Source organism: Kryptolebias marmoratus, linkage group LG11, assembly GCF_001649575.2.
Source record: "Kryptolebias marmoratus isolate JLee-2015 linkage group LG11, ASM164957v2, whole genome shotgun sequence".
In the NCBI taxonomy this organism is placed as follows: domain Eukaryota; kingdom Metazoa; phylum Chordata; class Actinopteri; order Cyprinodontiformes; family Rivulidae; genus Kryptolebias; species Kryptolebias marmoratus.
In genome coordinates this window covers 21,401,981-21,417,717 of record NC_051440.1, presented here as the reverse complement: position 1 = coordinate 21,417,717, position 15,737 = coordinate 21,401,981, and the positions used below count along the sequence as shown (strand labels likewise).

General features: G+C 37.6%; 1 protein-coding gene across 1 annotated transcript; it reads right to left on the bottom strand.

The window, feature by feature from the left end:
- Nucleotides 1-68: 68 nt before the first annotated feature.
- Nucleotides 69-9,930, bottom strand: wfdc1 (WAP four-disulfide core domain 1). The gene is made up of 7 exons (XM_017418888.3): nucleotides 9,354-9,930; nucleotides 3,546-3,735; nucleotides 3,318-3,401; nucleotides 2,877-3,017; nucleotides 2,340-2,390; nucleotides 1,371-1,442; nucleotides 69-1,271 (listed from the first exon to the last, which is right to left on the bottom strand). The coding sequence occupies exons 1-6, from the start codon at nucleotides 9,438-9,440 to the stop codon at nucleotides 1,384-1,386; spliced, it is 612 nt and encodes a 203-aa protein (XP_017274377.1). The 5' UTR covers nucleotides 9,441-9,930; the 3' UTR covers nucleotides 69-1,271; nucleotides 1,371-1,383.
- Between the last annotated feature and the right edge of the window lie 5,807 nt (nucleotides 9,931-15,737).

The following is a 15,737-nucleotide window of genomic DNA, read 5'->3' as shown; positions in this document are numbered from 1 at the left end:
TATTACTTCTCAACATTTTTTTTAAAGATTTATTAAAACAAAACAAAAAAAGATGTGAAAGACAAAACTGGTTTTTAACTGTGAGGTTTATTGAAAACAGCCAAGCGAAGATCGCAGCACCAGTAACACAGGAATATTCACACATCCACTGACCTTTGCACAAGTTTTTTTCCTCCCAGATCTCGTTAGGCAGCAGTAACTATAGCACCATCGGAGTGGATTAAATAAAATAACAATAAAAATACCAGACTGACTGAAGCTGAAGACATTAAAAATATTTGTTTCAAATATTTTACTACAAAAAAATCCAGTTTGATCTTTTCCCATTTCTGCACTATAAAGATGTTCATTGGTTATTTTATTTTTCAGGTCTGTGTCATAAAGAAATGAACGTTTTAAATAATCATACTGTCATTGATATTTGATGCATGATGCATTTTTGGCATACATGACTTTAAGATATAATCCAACCTTTTTTCTACCAAACTATTGGCAATTCTGGGATTATAGATATGTATTAGTTTTAAATTTATGTTATTATTTAATAAAAACTTGTCTCTCTTACAGAATAGGACATATCAGAGGACTATTCAGCAAACATTTTCAAATTATTTAACTTTTACAACATTAATTCTGGCTGGAACAAATCCACAGCTGTTCTACATTCTTAAGAAATGTTGCAGTTCTCACACTCATATGGTATTAATTGTAAGGATATTAGCTTGGATATGAAATCACATTTGGATTTGATTCAGAGATGCAACCCATACAGCTGGAAGTTTTTCTCATTGTCTATAAAACGTCTCAGATTTAAGAAGAGAAACTTTGAGCAGAGTATATCTGAAAATGAGTAAAAGAGGCACATGGACATGATGTTCTCTGCTGACCAGATGTAAGGTTAGAGAGTCTGAGAATGAAGGAGGAAGAATGCTGCAAAAAAACTAAAAAAGAAAAGTTATTGCTTAGTTCTTCCAAGATGATTTATGAACAGCTTTGGTACACAACCTGCTTGCTCCTACTCAGCTTTTCCATCAACACCCTTTTTCTTTCTTTCACAGACGTTAGACAAAAAAGCATCTATTTCTTTGGCTGTGAAACTTGTACAGTACATCAGACCTGTCTTTCCACAGATGCATGACTGAGAACAGACTTCAAGCGAGGTTTTATAAAGAGGAGGTAGCAGCTGTGGCAAAGATCAGATCCTGTCCCGGTTCAGGTGTTGGGCTGATGTTGGAGGTTCTGTTGAGGGTTCAGCTGAGGTTTAGGTCAGGCTGATTGATACGAGATACGACAAAAGAAAAAAAACATTTTGCTTTCAAGAAAGACACAGATGGAAATGATTTTTATTATGATTAAACAGATCATTGTACCTGAAGATGTACTTCATCCCAGATGTTTGTGATGATGTTTTTCGTATCCTACTGCGTTATTAGAACTGGATCCTGTCAGAAATGATTTTTAAAAAGCATTGTGACATGTTGTCCTGATGCATGCTCAATGAATCTAACAAGGTGGAGTCAAGTCCTCTGTTTTCAACAAAGAAGAACCCGTCCAGAGGATTTGACTCAACCTTGTTAGATTGTGACATGGCTTTTGCAAGTTTAGATGTTTTTTAATTTTTCTGTACATTAAAAGAATAGGGTTTTTTTGCATTCAAACTGCATACTTTGTGCAATTTTACTAGCTCAAAATGTTCAGCTCATTTAGGAGATGGGTGCTATGACATTTGTTTTTTGCAACTTTTACTGTATACTTTTCTAAAAATATTTAACATCTTTTACAAATATTTTTCCTGTAGGAATATATTCAAATTCAAATCCTTTAAAACATTGTTTTCTTTGAATCTGCCCTTTCATCAGTAGTTCTGCTATTGAAGCTAGCCTTTTGATAATTTTTAATTTTGGCTGCCATTCTGCTACTATTTACCTTTAGCTCATCTTTTGATATTTTTAGCCTTTAGCAAGCCTTTTGCTACTTGTGAATAGCTTTTATTACTTCAGCTATTATCTAGCCTTTTGATATTTTTAGTTAACTTTTTGCTACTTTTAGCTGCCTTTTTCTGTATTTAGGTTTATTTAGCTTTTGGCTACTTCTAACTTTTAATTACTGTTCTGCTACTTTTAGCTAAACTTTTGCTACTTTTAGCTTTTAGCTAGTGTTTTGCTTTTTCTTTTGGTTTAACAACTTTGTTTCATATTTTTTTCAGCAACTTTTTGCAAATCATTCAGCACTCAGCAATTACACTCCATTTTCACAGAAAATGCAAATTTCCTATTTATCTTTGTTTGTTTATTTATTTTATTAGCAAAGATTTGCAAGCTGCTTTTTTAACTACTTACCAAAGAACTCCTTGTAGTCCTTAATGGGTTTGTGCCTCAAACCTCGTCCATCTGAAAGGAATATAGCAACATTAAAACATTTTGATATCAAGCTTCTTATTACACTCATGCACTTTAAATGTTCAAGTGATAAATGTACAAAATACAAAGTTCACTTCATTAAATCATTAGGTTATTATTTCTGCCAACACTTTTAGCCACCCATCATCAGTTCATCTTTTTGCAATCTAAGTGGTTTGCCAGGCTGCTCTAGTTTGTATATTTTTAGATGTATTTAAAAAGAGAAACTTGGCATCTAAACACACACAATCTGCCAAGAGTCAAGACAGCTGCTAGCAGGGTCCAACATTCTCCTCCCGCCCTCTGCTGCTCCTCAAGAACTTCGAAGGTTCGTGCTATTAGATCAGATAAGCAGGGTGCTAATTAGGAAACCTAAATTCTGAGCGTGTGTATTCAAAGCTTGGATTTAAAATTCTGTGTTTATCTTGAACAATCACTCCTTTCCATGTAGGTCAAGAAAAAGCTCTCATTTCATACCAGAGCTGCTGCGTTGCTTGATGCACTGACCCCGGTTTGGGATGCCAGCAGCCGGGTCTCCTGGGTTGATGATGTGGCACTCGTAGCCTGTAGGACAGTGAAGAGGCTCGTCTCCATCTTCAGTTGTACTGCAGGCCTCAGCTGATGTGCAGACAAACAAAGCATACATTCGAATAAGTCTCAAACTAAAGAGGCATATTGTCATGATTTCACTTTGCAAAATTTACAGAAGTTAAGGAGTGTGCATTCAGTCCATTCAGGTGTACTCATACAGTTAATTTCATGCCAAAACAATTACATGCATGTTCAGAATTCCACAGGAATAAGCGCTAAAAATACAGTTTGACCCCTCAAAAAATAACAATCATGCAAACTAATTAAATGGAGTTGCTTGTGTTTGTTTCTACTGAGCTTATTGACTGGTTAGGCGTGTGGACCCACCTTGCAGAACTTCCTCAGGGCCGTCTAGCAGCCAGCCGTTACCCCCTAACCACCGAGGCTTGGGCTGCACCAGCCAGTCCAGCACTGCTCAGAATGAAAATAATACAAAAAAATATAAACATATACACTTTAATAATGCTGTGCTTACCATGACAAATTGAAATTCTTAAAAAAAGGAAAAACTGAAAAAAGGTGAATTAAAAGCCCACTTGTGTTGGCTCTGCTGACCTGGTGGGGGCTGAACCGACTCCAGGCAGGCGTATATGCAGCCATTATAACAGCATCGTTTGTGGCGTTCACATTCTGAGTCTGAGCGGCAGCCTGGGACATCACAGGCTCGCTCTGGCAACATCTGTGGTGGCGGTGGACACCGGTCATTCTTTTGGTGCTGTGTGGACTGGTTGGGGTTTTCATAGTCCTTAAAAAGTCAGAGAAACAAATATAAAAAGTTAAGAATGATGTTGGCTGATGCCTTCTCTTCTACACTTTGTTCAGATAAATAATTCACTCCACGCTCCTGCAGTAAAAGAACTGAGTTTAGTTTTTGACCTCCAGAGGGCAGCAGAAGACTTGAATGGGTTGTTGGTTTTTTTGCACAGTGGAGCTGAAGGTTGACTTTAGTATGCATGCCTGATTACTGATGTTGTGACCTGAATAAAAACGTGTCTGATTGTGGGAACAAACGTGAGTCTGAAGGCAGAAAACACACCACAGCATCAAGTAAAGACTCATTTCAGAAGCTTTGGAAACATGAAGTGCAGACCTGTGTACACAAACATAACAAAAATCACATTTTACACACTGTTGTGGTCTCTGTCACAAAGCTGCTGAACTTTTTCAGATTTCCTTGCTGGTTGGAAAATAAATTCCTGGAGGCCTTTGTTTTACTATTTTTCTCTGTTGCAAATAAACATATTTGTGGTGGAGTATAAGTGACCATTTATTGTTGTAGGTTGTGCACACATGGATTTTATTATGGCAAAATCCCAAGAAACACAACTGCTCTCATATTTTCCTCATTCTCTTCATTTACCTTCATGGAACAAACTGCTCTGTGATCAAATTTCCAAACAAAACAGCTCGTTTTTTTTTGTTCTGCAAAACAATAATCAATTACACGCTGTTGCTCGAGTGAAAGATGTTTTCTTTAATAACTCAAATGTTTCTTTACTTCATAAAGAAGGAAAAAACGTTACTTTTCTACCTTTGACTTGCTTTATTAATCATGAAAACTTTGTCCTGCAAGCTTTTTGTCAGATGCCAGAGTTGCCTAACAGGAAAACAGTGAGCACATGTATCACAAATGGCGATAATGTTTTTGCATCTCTGTGTGTTTGTCTATAGAACTAGAAAAATATCCATGAATCTCTGGATAAAGTTTAGTAAAACTCTCAAAAAGTGATTACTAGATGTACATCTACAACTCCATAAAATGTACCTTTCCTGTTACTGTATGTGGACAAATTTCCCCGTCTCTCCAAGAACGCCGTGTCCTGAAAAGACTCTGAAAGAACTGTTGTTTTGTTCCATGCTAGATTTGGAATAATATGATATATCTGTGGCTTTCACACAGTCATTAAACCATGCTATTTATTTAACAGCTCCTCCAAACTAACCACAAAAGCAAAGAAAGCATTTGGCGCTGATGGTGGTAACAAACACTGCATGTTCACACTTTAATTTGTTCTGGCAGCTGTGAGTTTAGCGGCTGGATGATCATTAGGGGATGGGCTGAGACTGACATTTCCCCCCGTGGAACAATGGGGAGAACAGTTTGTGGCTTAGCAGCTTGTATAAAATGTTTTTAAGAGCCATGCATGTCACAGTTAAAGTTGTGCAAAGAGAGCTTGAAGTTAATTATACTTTTATTTCAAAGCAAAGTTATTTCCAAGACGTCACAATAATTAGGACATTCCTCTGAGATGCAGACTACCCGCTAAACCAAAACTGCACTAATTTGTGTGGAATAAAGTTTATGGGCATTGAGCATCACATGTAAAACATGGGATCAAGTTTCACATTTTTTTAATGTATATTCTTTTAATACTTAGATATTTTTGGGTTGTTGCTTTAATTAAATGCATCAAGCAGATGGCAAAATCCAAAATTTATATATATATATATATATATTTGTGTTCAAAATTAAAGACAGAACTTTTACAAAACATTGCAAACCATTGAGAAGTGACAACATTTCCTGGTTTAGTTTGATCTGTAAATGAAGAACCCAAAGCCTGCTTTGATGGGATAATTACATAACGAGCACTATCATCTCTGCTTGTCTCACATCCGATCTGTTCCCAGCAGCTCCTGCAAGCCTTTCCTTCAAAGGTCAAGTGTTTCCTTCCTGTTTATGAGACTGTGTGTTTAGGTAAGGGTTCCTCTGATTCTGCATTAGCAACACGGACAATTAAAATGTTATTCTAGAGCCCAGGAACTGATGACATCACAGATTTTGCTTTTAAAGCTTTGCTGCACTTTTGCCAGTGCGTCTCAGTGATCTTGCTGAATCCACTTTACTCAGGGCTCATGTTTTGTCTCTTTCTGCACTTCCATGCTGTTGAGTTCCAGATGGGCTGCTGTGCTTTAATCGTGAGCTTCATTACACAGTCCTGCTCAGATCTCTCTGATGTTCCATATTGTTTATTTACACTCCTTTATACTGTGCTTCTCTCCCATTGAAGCACTCTATCAGCAGGACTGATGTTCATGTCCTTCTGGGGGCACATTTTCTTCTCTGTTTGAATCACATCACTCTTTTATTTTCTGTTTTTTCTCTACTTTTGTTGCTGTTGAAAAGCAGTATCATGCTGGTTTCTGTAACATTTGATCGCAGCAGCTCCGTTATCTGTTTTTTTTTTTACTTCTTTTTCGTCTCTTTTTAAACCTCTTGTTCTTTGATTAATGTGGAGTTTGTGGGAATTCCACTAGAGACCCTGTCTGGCTCCGAAGCTGATCTGAGATCAGGCTGTTGTACCACAGAGAGATCTCAGACAGATATGAAGACTTTCTGCTTCCTTTGTGCAAAGATTCATACACTTAAACACACAACTGCACACAGAACCAGCAACAGACTCATTCTCACTACAGTTACAAGCATGTGCACACACATTTATTGCTACATTACTTATGTCAGATATGAAGACAGGAATGCAATATTATTTTCACAGTTCTGTTATTGTCACCTAAATCACCTAAAATAACATTAATTTTGTTTTTTTTTACCTTTAAGCATGCTTTTGGTATCTTCAAATATTCAGTTTTTCAGTTTGCAGGCTGACCAGTTCCTATACTTACTTTCTTATTTTAGCTTTTAGCTACAGTTTTGCTTCTTTTAAGGTTCTAGCTATAGTTTTGTTAATACTTCCTTTTGACAAAGTTTTTTTTAAGCTAAGTTTGGCTTTAAGCTACTGTTTTGCAAATTTTGGCTTTAATTCTGCTTGTTTTGATTAACAATTCACTATTTGACAAATGTCAATGAAATCATCCAGCATTTACACAGAAAATACATTTTCTCTAGTTTGTTTCACAACTTCATCACTGACTGTTTGACCAATCAAGTATCAGTTCCCTCGTAGTTATCAGGAAGACAAATGTTTCCATCCACAGGTTTTCCTTCCTCTTCACATGGTCCATTGCTTATTGATGACTGATGATCCTTTTATCTTTACTGAGCAACACTTCTTGTGTTGCCAGCTTGTTACACAGTACCATCTGGAGATTCCTCAGTGGGAGCTATTTAAAAAGGCACAGACACTTTCAAACCTTCTGTTCACCATCATCAGATTAAAGTCTCATCACAAGTGGAATCAGCCAGTTAAAAGGTATCAGTATCGTCAATTGCTCAAGCACAATGTGCCTAATGCAAGTGTCCAAAATCTACTCTCATGACTCAAACTGCCCTTTAAGATGATACTACTTCTCCAAAGACAGATGTCTTTGAGAACAAATATCCATCATTGTGCAGACTACATACCTCTGTTTCATCAGCCTAAGGCCAAGAAACACAGCTGGCCGGACAAAGAAAGACAAGCACAACTGGTTCTACACATCTGCAGAGCCTCTGTCTTAATAACAGATGGGGTCAGGATGCTCCACATCACTTCACATAAGAGAAACACGGGAAAGATCTGTGATTTTAGCATCGAACATGGTCTACAGGTACATGCATGCCCAGACAGGTGTCTGAGCCAGACTGTGTTATGGCTGCTGTAGATTAAACAGTTAGAGGTTATCTGTATTTGTGTGCGCTGAGGGGTTGTACGGGTGGGTGGTGATAACTTGAGTGCTTCAGAGTTCACACATTTTACATTAGGTTCAAGATCAACACTTTTAATTAACAAGGCAAAATCAGCAACAAAACAAAACAACCAAACACTTTGAGAAATCCAAACGTACTGAGTTCACCACATCTTGAGGTTTTCAACCATTTATTCAGGAATCTCCAGAAATCTCACGAGAAAAAGTGTGCCTGGAATTATTAAAACATTTCACAAGAAATGTTCTTCTGAAACTGGGAAAAAAGTCAAATCTATAGAACTGCTTGTAAATTTATTTGGTTTTGTTTAAAATCATATTTTTCACAGTTTCCCTCAAACATTTTCATATCAAGATGATTGAATCAGTCTTTGGAGAATTAAAGGTTAAGGTTTGTAAAAAAAAAAATGCAAACAACATATTAATAATATCTAATAAGACATTTGTAATAGTACTCTTTATGATTTAAAAGTTTCTATAGGTTTTTAAAAATTAAAGTTTGATTCTGAGACTCAAATCTGGTTGAAAATGTACCAAGTATGACAAATACTCAGCCTGTTGGTGGTCCTGGGTTTGTTAGATTAGGCTTTTTTTTTTCTTCCAAGACACAGATTTATATAAAATATTCTGTGACTATAATTTGTCTTTCTGCACATCCCGGGTGTTATGACTGAGACTGAGGGTGTGGGTAAATAAAAAAATGATATACTGAAAGAGATGAAAAGTTAAGCTCCATCTCTGCAGCTGTCTCAGCATGTTTCGGTTACAGGACTTTTGAAGAAGAAGCCAGCAAGATGAAGATTTTGGCCCACTCTGAAAGCAGCAGGGGACGTGGAAGACATGTGGATGAGGGGAAAAGAGAGAGTAGAGGCAGTGTGTTCTGTTATAGGAGAAGAGTAGAAAGAAAAGCCCAGTGAAGGCATAAAGAGGTCAGAAAGTGAGAACAGTGAGGCATGAAAGGTTGCAGAGAGGAAAAGAAAGGGAAGAAGAGAGAAAGCAGCACATACAGTGAGCTCTTGTTAGAGTTGATCAGTCAGGCACACTGAGCTGAGTTAACAAGCAGGGGCCTGGTCTGCAAGTTCAGTTCCTGCCCTAATAATCCTTTACACACACATGCATGGATACACACACATACACACACTCTTAAACACACACAGACACATGCTGAATCGCCCATGTGCCCTTCAGTTACTCACATGGAAACCTGAAAATTAGCAACTTTTTCCACCCTGTTGCTCATTCTGCTTAATGCTCCTAATCAAAACTCAAAAACTAGGTTGTACATTTTTCATGTTTCAGAATCAAAGCATTTCTGCTCCCAAAATGTGTCCTTTCCAATGTTGAAAGGAATAATGAAACCACTCAGGTCATCAGGTCAGTTATTGAACTTGAAAAGTCCTTTTTTCACTCATTCTGAGAAAAACAAAAGACAAATCAAAACAAAAATGCAATAAGATTAACATTGTCCATCTATTTTTTTACAAGAACATAAAAATATTATTTATTATTGTAATTACAATGCCAGAAAATAAGAGTTCATTCAAATCTTTTGTCATTTGTTTCCTTTCCTGGTCTCAGGTCAATTCCATCTCTTCTCATCTCATCCTGAAAACTTCCCTGATGTGTGAAGCGACTCTCTGAAACAGAGCCGGCTCTGTCTTGTGGCGCTGTGAGCTTTCACCTACTTCTGGTTAGAAAGAAACTCTGAGCAAATATAAGGCACAGAGAAAGAAATCCACAAACTCATATGACTCATATTAGTAGAATTAGCAGCCCCACCTTCTGATTGATCCCTCTTTTCCTTATTCTTCTGGCATTGCTTCCTGTGGACAGAAGCAGCAGGCACAGCAGGAGGATGGTCTGCATCTTCCACCTGAAGTCCAGTCTTCTTTTCTTTCCTCCTTTTCCTGCTGATCCAAAGTTTGTTCTTGTAAGAAGTGTTTATTGGTCCTCTGTTGCGCTGCCCGACTCTCCGGTGCTCATGTACAGATATTACACAAGTCCACTCCCTCCAACCGGTCCTGCCGTTACATCCGCTTGCAGAAAAGTGTAGAGCAGGATTACAAAGTACAGTGAGGAAAGGGGAAAGTACAGTCAGATGAGAAGAGGGGGTTACAGGAACAAAATGAAAGGAAAAAAGAGCAGCTGTCTGTGCATCAGCTCTCAGGGTTAACGCTGTCTGCTGGCTCAGTGTGTGCACATGTGTCTGAGGAAGAAGAGGGAGGTAAAAGCAGGGAAGGGAAAGGGGTTAGAGAGGGCAGGTTCTTTGGGGTGAGACCTCCTCCTTTGTCCTCTTGTTGCATCTTAAAACACCTCTGTCATAGCTGTACAGCTGAAACATGTTTTATATTCTGCGGCTCTTGTGAGAGGAGGGAAAAAAAGGAAATCTGTTGCTGTGCAGTGGGTTTGAAAACTCTGGAAGACAAAGTTCAAACAGGAATTTTAACTATTAACAGTCAAACACTCGTGACTACATGACAGGTTTTTTTTGTTTCAGAACAGGGCATGCTTACATGCCAGTGTAGCTGTGAATATGAGTGCACCTGATATGTAGACAAAGGTACATTTATTGATATCCTTCAACAATAATCAAAAAATACAACTGATGTGAGTGGCCAGAAAAAGTTCAGTTTGTTTCATCAGTCTTAGAAACTTCTTCCAGAAACTTTGGAGTGAGTCAACATGCATTTGGCAAATTCCTGAATAGCTTTTTTGTGTTTTTTGCCAATCATGAAGCCCTCCTGGGTCTTCTTCTATGGAGCCCCTTATGATTCAGAATGCAACAGATAGTTTTGAACGTTTTCCTTGGTTCTTTTTCTGTTCTCTGCACCATTCAGCTGATCAACCTGGGGTTGCATTTTATGTCCATGTCCAGGAAGGTTGGCTACATTCCCATGAACTTTAGACCTTATAAATTTAGGTGAACACTTAGTTTGAAACACGACTATAATGCTACAATCTGTCCATGCTATTTTAGCACATCTTTGTAAAATTAAAAACAAATTATTTAGTTTTACAATCTGTTTTAACTAAAGGCATGCAGACATAAATTAAACAACTGAATCACAAAAAATGAAGCATTGTTTCAATGAGCTGTAAGGGTACCAACAGCATGTCTATATGTGGCTGTATGATGTGTTTTGAGAGGATGCAGTGGGATTTTAGTGGCACTGACCCATGGAAACTGATGGTATGTGATGTGTTTCAGGGAAGAGGGGCCTCTCTGTTTTTTTCTTCATCTTGTGCCTCACTGGGCTTTCCTTCTCACATGTCTGCAAAGTTGCTTCCTCTTAAACTAGGACACTCTCCACCCCCCCCNCCACCTTACCTCAAACCTTCCCTCCCCTTGCTCCTCTCCCAAACATCTTGCTCTGAAAGGGGGAAAGAATGCTAAGCCTGCACAAATCTCAGTCATTCTTAGTTTTACAGAAGCCGGGCTAATGTCACCGAGAGGCCCCGTCTTCTCTTACACAAAAGACAGAGAAAAGAGAGAGCAGAGAGGGGGGTGGGGGGTAGAGATAGTAAGAGAAGGCAGTGCTAGAAACTGGATGAGTGAATGTTTCTTATGTAGCTGAAGCTTTGGCTTTGTTATACTGAGCATTTTAGGCTCTTGATTTATTTTTTGCAAGCCAAACATAGTTTTATTTTATTACATTTTCAAACATGGATAAAATGACAAATAAAATTTAAATTTGAACTTGAATCAACAAATTTTTGACAATGCATTTCCCTTATGAATAATATAAACTTTATCATATGAATATAGTATGAACTTACAGTAGGTTGCAAAAGTATGAATCCCTTTTGAGAATCTTTCTGTTTTGTTGCCTTACAACAAGGATTTTTTTGGGGGGAATTCATTTATAAGTAATATTTCTACAAAAATACTTTAGATTAATGCAATTAAATGGGGGGAAAAAACTTGTTTTAAATAATGAAAAAAATATAAAATATAAAATGGTCCATGCATATGTATTTAGCCCAGATACTCAATACTTTGTGTCACCACCTTTTGCACCTTTTAACTAATTACGTGGCATCTGAAGGTAAGCAAAGGGACTGAATGCATGCATCTCTTTTAAGTTTTTTATAGTTTGTGATTATTTTAAAAGTCTCTTCTAACTTCATTAATCTGGAGTAATTTTTGAGAATTATTGTGTTTAATCAAATTAAAGTCCAGGTAGGGCAACAAAATAAGAATTGTATTAAGAGGGATGAGTACTTTTGTAACTCAAAATAAATACCTTTCAGTTTTAAGGAAATTACACTTTTACAACAGGGTCAAGAATGTGAGGTAGATTTTGTCTGGTATTTTGAAGCAGAAAGGAATTCCTGTGCCTGGTTCACAGAAGATGGTATGCTGCTAACACCCCAGACTCTCACGTACCTCTTCCACTTCCTGTCAGGATTATAAGGCTGGACTTTAGAGCACAGGAGGACAAAACAACTCCTGATCAGGATATAATGTGCAGTACATCATACAAAAACAAATGAAAATTAAACTGGAACTTTAGTTTTTTCCGACCCTTAAATGACAGATACTTTGGTTTGGTTGTAAACAACAGAAAGGTGTGAATCATTGTGTTCATTATACTAGAAAAAAAAATAGAGCGTGAGAGATAGGAACACCTCAGAGATTGAGACTGCTGATGTATAATCGATTCGTTCAAGTCCTTTTGAAAGACAGACATTTCTTTCATGTGACAGGTGCTCTCTGGAGGCAGAGATGGATTGTAGCTCTGCCTGCAGGATAAAGTGTCTGTAGGTCTCAGAGGGCTTCGTATCACACCACTGTCCAAATTAATTCCAGTCATGGCGTAAGATTTGGTGGCTGTCCAGACACAGATGTAGCTCAGAGAGTTGGGTGGCTCCTGCTTATTCGAGTGCAGTGAAAATGATTTTACACGAAGCAGAGAGGATTATGTGTTATAATGGAGACCAGCTTGTGCATCTGCAGAGGATATGTGCTCCTCGAGATCTAAAAGAGGTTGAAGTGCAGACAGCTCTTTTACTCTGTGGTTTCTATCTGTGTAATCAATACACTTGCAGCTTTCATCATATGTTTTCTGAACAAAAAAAAACCAAAAAAAACAAGAGCCTGTTGAGATACAGAACCAAAGGCAGACCACACGTCTTCAGAGGCTTCTAACTTTAAAATCAGATAATCACTTTATTAACTTGCAGAACTTTTTTTGACAAAAGTGAAATGTTATGTTGAACTTAGTCTGGGTGTCACTCAGAAAGATTAAAATAAACACAGGATTTGTGTTTGCACATTCCTTAAGCTTTTGGTAGAGTCTTACTCAATTATTGTATTTATACTCTGGAGAATCCAACAGAACGCCCCTAAAACACAAATGTTTTTCAGATGAGTCATTTTATGACAACTCAGGCTGCAATTGTGTTTAAAACAGCCGGGTTCAGCTGTGGGTGTTGCTGCCTCAAATCATCCCCATCAACCTCAACAGTTTGTAGTTGGATGACATATTTTGATATCTTTTCTATCATTTTTTGAATTAAGTTGTCTCGTGACTATTCTTTAAATGACTCAAAGTTATGCTGAGTTTTTCCCAAGTGTGCAGTAATAATGTCTTTCTGTCTTCATAGTTTTTGGTATTTACTTCCCTTTTTATTTCTGGCTGCCAAAGCAGTTTAAGAAGGCTGCCACAACTAACTGACCTTAAAAACAGCAACAAAAAATAATGTTATTTTCAAAGTTTGACCAAAATGGCTGAATTTCTCATCATAAGGTGATCATAGCCTAAAATTTTTGAATGAAAGGCTGTGGGTGATATGCATTCCTTCAAGGAATGCTACACCTTTAATTCATTAATACACCCGCCAGGTAGGTTATGTTTTTGGTAGCGTCTGTTTATTTGTTTGTCTATCTGTCTGTGTGCAAGATTACTCTAAAATTTATGAACAGATTTTCATGAAATGTTCGCAAAACATCAAACATGGTACAAGGAACAACTGATTGACACCTCTCGGGTCAAAGATGATGTCTGTTGATTTCAAGATTCATGGGGTCAAAGGTCACAGATACCCTGTTTGTTAAAAACTTGTCTCTGCTCCTTCATGTGACCCTTCTGTTACCGCCACCAAAGAACTTATGTTTTCATTTGGTTTTGTCTGTCTGTTAGCAAAGATTAGATAAAAACTAACGAACAGATTTGGAGGAAATGTTGAAGTTGTCATAAATAAACAATGGATTAAATTTTGGTGCTGATCCAGATTATGATTTGCATTGCACTATTTTTAACCCTGCGGTGGCCTTTGAGTGCTTCTAGTTAAATTGTTTTTTTTAAACTTTGTTCAAACAACTTGCATCTTTCTTCTGCTCATCTCCTCTCCCATCCGGCTGCTGAGCACGTTGAACTCAGGTAGCTGTGCGGCATTCCTCAACATGACCCCGAAGGTCAGAAAAAAAGGAAAAAAACAATTCAGCTGTTTCTACGGTGACCTTCAGGCCAGGGGTTCAACTGTGAGGTCGAATATACTCAGAAGGGGGGTTCAGCAGGTCCGGTCTCACTTCAAAGATTTTCACGTTTTCTGCTTTATTAGAGCTGATGTTTTAAGGTTGAATTATAGAAGGTTTGAGTTTCATTTGTTGAGAGCCGAGACCCACATACAAAACATTTTTCATTTTTTACAAAAATGCACAATATCTTCAAACAAGCTAACTCACTTTTTACTTAGAAATAAACAAATCACAGGCTGATAGAGATGACTTAAAGATTATTTACTGCACCGTCACACATATTTGTGAATAAACCTATAAACTGTTTCTAAGATGAGACTTTAGTGGCACTAAAGAGTGAGAGGCTGTACTGCTGTGTAACCAGTACGTATTATGGTCTTTATTACTGCACCTTTAAGAGCAGATGTCAGGCTAACAAAACATGTCAGGACATCAAGTCCTTCATTGTTAACTCGCTTTGATTTTTGGACACTTTTTAAGAGAAGGACAAATTGGTAATGATTTTAAGCTGGTATGCTTAAAAGGCAATGACAGATTTGATGTTCCGTGCAGTGGGAACAAGTTTTAGTTTGGGGGTGCTGTGAGCACGTGCAAATTTTAGTGGGATAATTTGTAAGACCCTACACAGCTGTATAAAAATACCAAATATCTGCAATGACGTGAACATTGGCAGTACATGTTCTCTTCTTTGAACACAGAATAACTTTTTCAATTAGTGGTAATTGCAGTCATGACCTAAAACTGCTCTGCTTGTGTTTGTTTTGCACTTTAACCACAATAATTACTGGTTCAGCGTCACATCCTCTCAGTGGTTAAAACTGGTGAACATTCAGCGTCACACTGCAGTGATCATATTGTTTCACAGAACCTTGTTTACCAGTTATTAATCAAATACATGTTAATAATCAATCAAAACCTATGATTTAAATTAATGTCACTTCTGCTCAAGAAAAAGTTTGTCAAATCACCGGGTTTTGAAATTTTGTGCACAAATATAGCAGTGCTGGTTTATATACCAAATTTTCTAATCTAAAAATAACATGAAAAGTTGTTCAAATTTAAATATATGTAGCTCTAATAAAACCTGTTTGACTTTATTTTTGGACACTCATATCCTCTTGCATCCATCGGGGGCCTCTGCAGCACCCTCCACACCCTTGGTTCAGTGGATTTGGCGTGCTGTTTGTTTCTGTTTAAACAGGCAGCAACCTTTTTTTAATTTGGTGGTAAGCGACTGCCTACTCTGTGTCTGTGTGTAAATGTGTGGGTTCTGCGTATCCTGAAACATGGATCACGTCTTTGTTCCTGTTTGATCCATCAAAGGCTTCAGCAGCTCTTTTGTTGGGGCGAGTTTTCTTTCGCAGTGCATTCTTCTGCTTCTCGTGTGTGAGTGTGTATTTCTTGTGTCTTTCAGTGTGGGGGATATTCCAGTGGGGGCTACTGTTTGTAAAACTCCCTTCAGAGTTTGTTATTGTGGTTTATAAGAAGTGACATGTTTATTTATATTTATTTATGTTTAGTTAGGGTGAAAAGGTTTGCCTGGGAGCTTTTTTTTATTTGATTGAGTTATGATTTTTTTTCTGTGCCTCCAGTTAAAGAAATCATTCTGCAAACATAGAACCAAAGACAGATTCAAGTAACTGTAACATTACTGAAAAAAGACCCAAAGTAAGTGTAAAAGC